The sequence below is a fragment of the Sparus aurata genome, chromosome 7 (assembly GCF_900880675.1).
Source record: "Sparus aurata chromosome 7, fSpaAur1.1, whole genome shotgun sequence".
NCBI lineage: Eukaryota > Metazoa > Chordata > Actinopteri > Spariformes > Sparidae > Sparus > Sparus aurata.
In genome coordinates, this window is record NC_044193.1 from 19126955 (window position 1) to 19137546 (window position 10592).

General features: G+C 44.1%; 1 protein-coding gene across 1 annotated transcript; it reads left to right on the forward strand.

Moving 5' to 3' along the window:
- Window positions 1-1960: 1960 nt before the first annotated feature.
- Window positions 1961-9074, forward strand: gpr61 (G protein-coupled receptor 61). Its single transcript, XM_030421865.1, has 2 exons — window positions 1961-2225; window positions 4421-9074. Exon 2 carries the CDS (start codon window positions 4654-4656, stop codon window positions 6025-6027), a length of 1374 nt encoding a protein of 457 aa, XP_030277725.1. The 5' UTR covers window positions 1961-2225; window positions 4421-4653; the 3' UTR covers window positions 6028-9074.
- The last annotated feature ends 1518 nt before the right edge of the window (window positions 9075-10592 follow it).

Consider the following 10592-nt stretch of genomic DNA (forward strand, 5'->3'; position numbering starts at 1 on the left):
TTTCAAGTCGACACCTGTTACAGACAAATGGATTGAGGTATTATGCGGCTTTGATTAAACAAACTGCAAATACTTCTGGATAATATATTGATATTCTGTTATGAGACTATATATCATCTTATGTTTTGGACATCGTTATATCAGGATGTGGCGTAATTGTTGTCTTTTCCTGGTTTTAAAGGCTGCGTTACAGTAAAGTGATGTCATTTTCTGAACTCACCAGACTGTTCTGGTGGCTCTAACACTTGCCTTTACTCACTTAGTCATTACATCCATGTGACTGATGATTAACTGTCAAAAATGTCATTGTGTTAATGTTTTGTTAAGGTACAAATAGTCGTCCCTACAATATTGTTATATCTTCCATATTGAGGTATTTGGTCAAAAACATCCTGACATTTAATTTTCTGACCTAGTCCTAGCGTTTAAGGAGAGCTTTTGAAGAGATGAAATATAAATATATATAAAATGTATATCAGACTTTAATTTTAAAGCCACATCACTCACCTCTAGCTTTGTTCTTTCAGTCACGTTAAATATTTCAAAGGTTTAAGATGTGGTGTTTTTATGACTCTTGTCAGGGAGTAAATGGTAAATGGAGTGTATTTATGTAGCACATTTCTAGTCTTAGCGACCTCTCAGAGTGCTTTGAAGCACAAGTCCACATTCACCCAGTCACTCACACATTCACACACTGGCGGCAGAGGCTGCCCTGCAAAAAGGAGCAAAAACCATTCATACCCACTCACACACCGATGGACTGCTCCACCTCCTGAGCCACAGCCACCCATTATCATTTGAATTATAAAAATAATATGTTGATTATTTTTTAATGAGTTGTTCAGTTTATAAAATATCCTAAACTCATATTATTCAAAGCAAGGAAACATGCAGTCTTGATTTGTCCAACTTATCTATGAACATGATTAAAGCAATGTTACATAACTTTTTCATTATGAAATAACTGTGCCAAATCACAAAAAATGCCAATTTCTACATAATGTTGCTTTAATCAACTGTAGCTTTTAAATAAAGTATCTAACTGAATCATGGTTTCAGCGCCCTTGTCGTTCCCTTAAATCTTATCTGTTGGTTATCTGACATGACTTTGTTGTATGTTTTGCCCTGGTTGTTTGACCATAAATGTTTTCTGTTCTCACATCTCTTGATCTCTATCTGGTTGAATAACAACAAACTGAATACTGATATTTATACTACTATTTCACAAACACCCTGAAAATGGTAGTCGGGACATCAGTGTCAACAGATCAGCATCTTGAATGGCTCCTTCGCCTCACACTCTGGCCGTAAACAAGCTCATTCCTCGGGGCAGGAAATAGTTCCGTGACATGTATGTTGTTTGGCTTTTGCAAATGTTAATCTCAGCTCATTAACATTAACCACTGGGGTTCTTTTCCTCTCTGCGGATCAATAATCCAGCCTCGTGAGACGGCTTTTGCCGGATTGTGCATCAAGGGAGATCTTGAGCGTGAGGAGACAGAGAGTTACAGAAGTTCTGATCCCGAGGAAAAAGGTGATTTCCTTTCCTAATTGCTGTTGCTTCTGCGACCTGGTGTGACCTGACGTCAGATTAGCTGGACGGTTGACGAGCAGAGCCATCCCTCCACGAGGAAGCCCAAAGGCAGCAAGAAGGCACTAAGACCCAGTGGAGAGCAGTGGAGGCTGGGTGCTGCCTCCCCACCCGCCGCCTGCCTGTCTGCTCTGCACAGCTCTGCAGTTGCCTTAGGCGCGTGCCGGAGACAGTGCATGTGTGTGTGAAAGTGTGTGTGCTGGGAGTGTATGTATGTGTGTGTCATCACAGGCTGGAAGACCAGAGCCCTCTCCACAGTTCCCCCCCCCCCCCCCCCCCCCCCATCTCTCTGTTCTGCTCCTGCACTGCTCACCCACCTGAATCGAAGACCTGGCGAGGAGAGAGCCGGAGGAGGAGGAGGAGGAGGAGGAGGAGGAGGAGGAGTGTGTGTGTGTGTGTGGGTTTGGATAGGAAGAGGGGGTGGTCAGTGATGACGAGATGAAAGGGGGCCAGGTGAGGAGGAGACACAGGCTTGTTCCTCTCTCTCCCCTCTCCCCCTCCTTTCTCTCTCTCTCTGTGACGTGGTGTGTGTGTATGTGCAAGAGAGAGAGAGAGAGAGAGAGAGGCAGGTCGTCTCTCCCTCAGTAGACTGTGAACCTGCACAGGAGGAGGAAGCAGCCCTCTCCAGACTGAGGTATGTCATCGACTCATCACCGCACACATCTCCACACACACCTGCCCTGGAGATGTGTGTGTTTTACGGGGTAGAAGTTGGGATGCCGGAAAGCTGGGACAGGGGGCTAAAAAATCAGACTGAGGTAGAGCCAGTCTTTTCTTTCAACATCGACAACATTTGTGAAAGGGGATGCCTCATTTCATGTCATTTCAACAGGCTGGTTTCTCCAGCATGTTGCTGCTGAGGAGTGTTTGGTCAAGAAAGGGACAATTGAACAACAGGCTGGTTTTTCTCCTCCTCGCAGTAAACACTGTGTCATGTGCATATTAAAGGGTCATATGGTTGCCAGTCGGTTGCCAGAGAGATTCTGCTGCAGCCTCCCAGTATATTGTGGCTTTTTGTAAATTTGTTTGGATCTACAGAGAGTAGAATTTGACTACACATTGTAAGATTTGAGTACATTAAAGTGGAGGCTGTGCTGCATGTGAGCCATCAAGTCCCTGTGTTTCCCTTTTATCGAAATAAATACTTCTGTTTGTGTGGTTTTGACTTAATGAAACTGACACCTTTTTCCACTGTAGCTGCTTTCTAATGGGCCTTTTTGTCCTTTAAGGGACTAGAATTTCAATTGTGGTGGCCCTCAGAGCTCTGAAGTGACCCTGGACACAAGAGGGCTGTTGCTCCATCCACCTCAGATGTCGTTGATTAGTCGTTTTATTGGGCTGAAGGTGACTGTAACCCTTTGACCTAATCAGCCAAGGCCACACACTTATATCTGTCAGGTGATTGTCGTGCTTGATTTGTGTACGTGGGCAGGAAGAAAAGAAGAGGCGCCTTGCAGGGACAGAGCCTGTCACACTTGTGAAATGGAAAACTTGCACATGCAGGTGTGCAGAGCCTGGAAATGTACCAAAGGCTGAGTGCTCATTCCACGGAATTTACAGTGTGCGGGGTTGTGTCCAGGTGAGGTTGTGACAGTAAACACAGCGCAGGGCCTCTCGAATACCCCACTGGTGTCACTTCTACAAAGGTTTCATTCAAAAGAGTGCTGATAACCACCCGTGTCGACCTATGGATCAGAAAATCATAGTGAGCTTTACATTTGATATTTTTCACACACAAGTGTTTTATTGATCCCTTCCTTCAGACAGCAGGCTGCTCTGTAATGCTGAGTTTCGCAGTTTATCCACTCATCCAGTGTCTTGACTCTGTTAAAGGGAACATATGGTCCACTCTGCGCTTTTAGCTTCTCCCAGGGGCACCGGCTGCCCTGAAAACACACATCTGAGGATGCAGATCTCAAATATGTAGTAAATTATGACCCCGGCTACAAGTGAGTGCAGACTGCACCGAGAGTGATGGCAGCACAAGAGCAGACAAATAATGTTTTACAAAGTAAAGTTTGCTTCGATTTGGGGATAGAATAAAAACAGGAGGTTAATAGTGTGTGTTTGCCTTTAGAGTACATTAGATTGATGTTGTTTAGAGATTTGCCCTCCAGCATTTTCTGTTGTCTGAGCAAAAACTGATTTAGGTTGTTTTAGGACGGGCAAATCTATCCAGCTATCCTTTTCCCAATCTAGAACATGTTACCATGTTTTTCATCAAGTTCGTTCTTTTATAATATCCATTTAAATATCCCAGCAGATCTTTATATGTAGGTTTTTCATCATTTAGTGTAGGGGTTCTCAAACTGGAGGTGGTAGAAACACGTGAGGTGAAACTAATTTGAATTAATGTGGTTTGACCCCTTAAAGCAACAACATGTAACTTTCTGGAGAAAAAAAGTCAATTGTTGCGTCTCATCCGTCCATGATCTGTAGCCACTGGAGCCACTGGAGGGCTGGAGCTGATCACGTCAACTGTGTTTGTGTAAAATTTGAGACCTGTATGCCAACTTTACGCAAACTAGGGAAGTTTTGATGTGAGGTGTCACCGGTTTCCTCAGATCTTTACCCTGATTCTAAATTCTAAATTCAGCCTAGATCCTTTTTAATTAGTTACTTCACTGATCACTGTTAATGACTGATCAAAATTGAAGGGTGGAGTCATGAACTTTATCCAGCTGCTGAAGGAGGAAGCCCAGTGGGTTTGAGAACCACAGATTTAGTGACATATATACACATTTTACATCTTTAGGAACTACTTTTGAAAAACTAGTGTTATTACTTCACTTGCCTACTTTTTAAACAGGTCGATCTCTTTTGTTTCAGATCCTTCCAACTGTTAACATATTGGAGAGAGAAGGAAGTCTTGCCTGAGAGTTACAAGGACCCTCCTGTGATCTTCTGCTCAGTTCCAGGCTGCCGGGTTCAGAGCCTGTACCACCCCAGCTGCCATGAAACACACCACCGCCTGAGCTTCTCAGTGACACCCTATGACAGGGGAGGATGGGTGATGGGCCTGTGAAGTTCAGCGGACTCTCTCCTCATTATCCCATCTTCTCATGGCGCGTCCCGTCACGCCGAGCCCCTCCTGGAACACTTCTCTCCCCACCTTTCCATCCTCACTGCACCCGAATACCTCCAACGTGACAATCCAAGGCGGGCTAGACCTGAACCAGTCCTTGGCGCTGTGTGCGATGCTCATCATGGATGTGCTGGCGGTGGTGGGGAACTTGGCCGTGATGATCGTCATCACCAAAACGCCACAGCTGCGCAAGTTCGCCTTTGTGTTTCACCTGTGTCTGGTGGACCTGCTGGCAGCGCTGGTGTTGATGCCTCTGGGGATGCTGTCAGACCGGATCCTGACTGACGAGGCGCTGTGTCGGAGCTACCTCTGCTTGAGTGTCTGTCTAGTGAGTGCCGCCATCCTCACCATATGTGCCATCAACGTGGAGCGCTATTACTACATCGTCCACCCCATGCGTCATGAAGTGAAGATGACGGTTGGGGTGGTGGTGATGGTACTCGTGGGAATCTGGATTAAAGCTGTTGTCATGTCAGTGCTGCCCCTCCTGGGATGGCTCTTCCAGGGGAACCAGGGTCTGGGGACTCAGACTCACTGCTCCCTCCACTGGACGGGAGGCTGGACCACACGGCTGCTTTTCATGGTCCTCTTTACATTTATCTATTTCCTTTGCCCCATGCTGATCATCCTTGTGGTCTACTGCAACATGTTTAAGGTGGCGCGAGTGGCAGCCATGCAGCACGGCCGCCTCCCCACTTGGATGGACTCGTCGCGACAGCGGTCTGAGTCCATCAGCAGCCACTCCACCATGGCAGCCAGTCTTGGGGGAACTGGTGCCCGCTCCACCCCTCAGAGGACCTTCAGCGGCGGGAAGGCAGCGGTGGTCCTGGTGGCAGTGGGAGGTCAATTCCTCTGCTGCTGGCTGCCATATTTCTCCTTCCATCTCTACTCGGTCGTGGTGTCTAATCCTCCCGCCTCGCTGGCTCCAATCGAGGACGTGGTCACATGGATTGGCTATTTCTGCTTCACCTCCAACCCTTTCTTCTATGGCTGCCTGAACCGGCAGATTCGCGAGGAGCTGGGCCGCCACCTGGCCTGCCTCTTCAAGCGGGCCGGGCCCAGTGAAGGGGAGCAGCTGCCCAGCCGAGAGGCCTCTATCGAGGAGAACTTTCTGCAGTTCCTTCAGGGCACTGGATGCAATCTGGAGCCCTGCAACTCTCACAACAGAGCCAGCCCAGAGGCGCCAGAGACTGAGGGTCTTCAGGAATCAGCTGTTCAGCAGAACACGCCAGCTGACTTTCACATCCCGGGGCAGATCCTCGAGGAAACCTCAGAGTTCATACAACGGCAACAGCTGAACAATGAGCTCCATGTTTCTGAGAACTGCTACAAAACTGTACCAGAGCTGTAGCTGCCTCTCCTGTACTGTCTCTGCCATCTATAATCCAATAAATATACATAGTTTTATTCATATTTTCTAAAATTTGTCGAATTGAAACATCTCTTGTTCATGCTACAACAGCTTTTAAGCTGAAGATCCAGTGAACTGCTAACACGGTATCTTCTTTGAAGAATTCAACTTATGCAGCTTTCATATTCCCAACAGTCCCCTGCGGTCATGACGCTGCAGCAGCAGCATTACATGCTTTGAGAGCCATACAGTGTCAGGCTGTCTTCTGTGTGATGTTAGCGGATTGACCCTAAACCCTTGTTGTGTTATTCACAGGTCACAGTGACAAATGTCAAAGAAACATAAAGAAGTGCTGAAAAAACTCTTCAGGGAGAACACAGTTTATAAACTATAAGAGCCATTTAAAGAGGAAAATGTGTAGTTTTTATAAGGATTCATTTAGATTAATCATTTTGCACTCATTGAAAAATGATTAGAATATATTGTACAGTTTAAAATTGTATTGCAATTACATCAAAAATACTGTATTTCCATCTGCACTTGCCTCTCATATGTCATTCAGTTTAACTAGAGGGTAAAGTACTCCCTCGTTTTTGTGTTTTAAGCCCCGTGACAATCAGCTCAGTGACTCAGCCATTCAGCAGGTTTGTAATGACCAAATTAATGTTTTATAATTGACTCCAGCAATTATCTAGGCATAAAAACCATCCTGCTGCCCCTCTCACGACACAAGTTCCTCTCAGACTTATTTTGAAGAACTAATAAAAAAGTAAATGCCTTTGGGGTTGTTTGGCGAGTTGAGATAAGGATCTGATTCCACGTGTATTCATCCCATGTTCACAGCCGATTTTCAAAAACAAATGCTCTTTCCGTTTAAAATATTCATTGTGATGAAAAGGATCATTTCACAGCTGGTGCTGCTACTGCTGCTGCCACCGCTGCTGCTGGTACTTATAACAAACAGGCTGACACACTAGTGTATTTTTAACCATTTTCCAGGAACATTATTATCATGTTTATCTGTTCTTAGTCTTGTGATTATCACCTCCTCACCAAAATCATCTCACATTGGCCGACTCGTGGTTTCACCCCCTTCGTCTCAAAGAAGGACATTGTGACTGGTTTAATTTGTATGACAGTGTCGGTGTTAAGGATTTCAACTGCATGGAAGCTGTTGAAACACAGCCCGATGTGGGCACATTCAGACATCACGACCAGTAGCCCCACACCGAGACGTCTGTGCTGTTTACAGGTAAACACAGGAGCAAGTGTGAGTGCGCCTCTGTTTGTGCTTTAAACAACCAGGCTTGTTGTGGCTACACACAGCACACAGGTGAGACAATGCTTACACGTGGCGAGCTTCGCCTTTGGCCTCATTTAGCAACAAATGGAAGACGCTGGTGACACTTTCTGTGATCTCAGGTGTGATACAAACAGTTTGCGCAAGTCACACGAGCAGTGACAAACGTTCCAAAGACATTTACAAGGCACAAATCTCTCTTAATATCTTTCTCTTTTGATACTTGCTCTCTCTCTCTTTCTCCCTTGCTGCCTTCATCTATTTTGGACTGACTCACACCGAACCATTGGCGTGATCATAAGATACTCGACACAAGGCGTACAGGGAAGGGTCCTATTTAGCTGGGAGTCAGAACAAAAAAAGGTTCCTTTGTCAGGGGGGAGACATAACGTTCTTAATTCCCTCATGATATAAGTTTGTTGCTGACTGTTTTTCAGCTCAGGTCGCCATGATATCTTGTTCTAAATCTTTCTCTTGGGTCAGATGGCGCAGTAATGTTGGGTGGAAATAAATTAAAACAGCGAGCACAAGACAATATCACTGCCATAATATTCAGTGTTTTAATTTAGGTAACACTTCATTATAACCATCATTAATAGGAGGTACATTAATAGTTAATAGTTAACCTTTACTTCACTGTTAACAAACAATTAAATACGTAAGAAACCATTTATTAAGCAACTGTTAATTGCAAAGTTCCAACTGATGTTTATAATAATTTGTAAATGGTTATCAAATACAGTGTAGATCATCCATAAACATTATTTGGCTGGCCATTAAAAAGTTGCAGCTGATGTTAAGTAACTGCTTAATGACTGGTTTAAGAAACATATCATTGTTTGTTAACAGTTGGGTAAATATTAATCAAAATTCAATTACCTATGATTTTTTTAAAAGGGGCAATATGTAAGAATTTTAGTTGATGATGTCTGTGTGTTGTGCTGCAGATGTATCTACTGACGTTAGCATGCTAACTAGCTCGCCCTGTCCCATCCCACCCCTGTACTAGCGGTGTGCCCACGAGCTCCCAGTGCTAACTGCTAGCTGCACAGCTAACAGAGCTAACTAGCCAGAGGCAGCTACAGTCAGCAGCAGTTAGCGGTTACTCTGGTAATATACTGTCCCCCATTGGTTTGGAGTATGAATTTGATGGTAATTATGGTGATTGTAAAGTGTTGCCTTAATTTAGGATTTTCATAATATTAAGAATAAAATACACATTATTACGATTATGAATATATGATTTCATGCAACTAAATAACATGAAATGAACTTAATTGATCACACCAACGTACAGGAGCAAGGGTTGAGTCTTTTCTCCCGTCTTTTTGGTCCAAACAAAATTCAGTGATATTTCACAAAGTCCATAGTCTTTACAAAGCCCCTTATGTTAAGTGTACATAAACCCACCATTCAATCAGCTGGATTTCCGTTACCGTGGCAGCAAAATTGGCCCGGCCAATCTGATTAAATTCTTTAAGCTGTATTTCTGCTGCCATCTGTTGATCACAAGGACTGAGAAATAAGCTGACCTGAAGGTGAACCGCAGATAATATTCACAACTTGACAGTCACAGTTTTGTTTATTTTCCACTATGTATCTACTTTTCTTCTTTTTTTTGTACCTTAGCTGAAAAGACTGTTTGAATTCTTCATTACTTTTAGGGCTTGTTTTTTCCTTGTTAATATTTCCTTGTGTATTGGTTACCCATCCGTTGAAATGATTAAAGACACAGCAAGAAGATTAACTTGAGTGTCGTGGTTGTTTTCAGACATTTTCAGATCAATAATAGCATCTACCACACGATCAATTCCATCAGTCACCTCTAGTCGCATGTGTGTGTGTGTGTGTGTGTGTGTGTGTGTGTGTGTGTGTGTGTGTGTGTGTGTGTGTGATGCAGGCAGGGGGTGCAGTGTCACAGAGGTGAAATGAAGCACTGGGAACAGGATGAAAGAGGACTGACATTTAGAGGAAGGCAGGATGCTGAAGCTCAGTCAGTGGGGGGATGTCGCGAAGCCATTCGCAGAATAAATGTGGCCATTTTACGTTTCAATAAACCACAGATATGTTTCAAATTTACATGACTTAAGATTCATTTTCTATTTTGTGTTGTGACAAACAATGTGGCTGTCCACCGGTTTGGTTTAGGGACAAAACCGCGTAGGGTAACAAAGACATCATGTGGTTTGGGTTAAAATACCTGCAAATAAAGCTGGAGATGTCCTGAATTCTTAACTAAAGGATCTGGTTTTTTTCTACACAAATGTGGCCAGAAGTCTTCCCAAGAGCTCTAGTTATTGGCTTGCTGTTCCCTCCACCTGCTCATATGAATGTCAAGTCATACACATGTAGTGTGAACTAGATGTGACGTGGGCTGTATGAATATCGATATGGCTCGTAGTGTACAGATGTGAAAGTATCAGTGGATGTGAAGAAGTATTTACTGCAAACACTTTATTTGCGACCGATTTCTGTAAATGACACTGTACGTTCACTCACCTGACTCTCCGGCTGACCTTTGACCAGCTTCTACATGATGTTAAAACACCCACAACTTAATGCTCAAGAAAGCAGAAATCCCTTGGACGTTTACTCTTTACAGTAGGTGCAGTAATGAGTGAACTCCAGGCCAATATCCTTTTGTGATTTTAAATAGAAATCAGAAAAAAAAGCAGAAATATAAATATGGAGGAAAAAGAAGGAACACATGATTCAGGGGTGGATTGTCCAAATTAATGCCAGAAAGATCTTCTTATTTCTTGGTTAAATTGCACATCTGAAGGGTTTTTGAATGAAAACTATCAGTTTTGGTTGCTTTTTTACAACTTAAATATCTAAACACAGATTCCATCTCCTCATTTATTTCCTGGTTATCCTAATTTAATCTTCTCCTGTGCTGCTCCCCATAGGACACAGTGACTCATAACTTTCATGTCGAGCTGTGGAGGGCGCCTCCCGCAGCGCACTGAAACACTTCAAACTGCCTGCCCTTTGTGACGGGCCACAGCACGGTGAGTGAAAGCGCTCAAGGACAGATGCCATCGTCGCGTCACTCCAGAGGGCCACCGGGTACACAGCAGTCATTCGGAGGATGAGCTGGGTGACTTTCTTTCAAAACCAAACATCCAAACAGAGAGCTATGATGCTCTGAGTTGCCACAGACGGGCTTGCAGGTCTCAAAACAGCCACCGACACAAGACATTGTGTCTGTCTATGAGTGTGTCTGCAGTGAAAATTCTCACTAGATCAGACATGAACTCACTCA

Excerpts from the sequence above, each read along its gene's own strand:
- gpr61 (XM_030421865.1), top strand. The coding sequence starts at position 4,654 with ATGGCGCGTCCCGTCACGCCGAGCCCCTCCTGGAACACTTCTCTCCCC.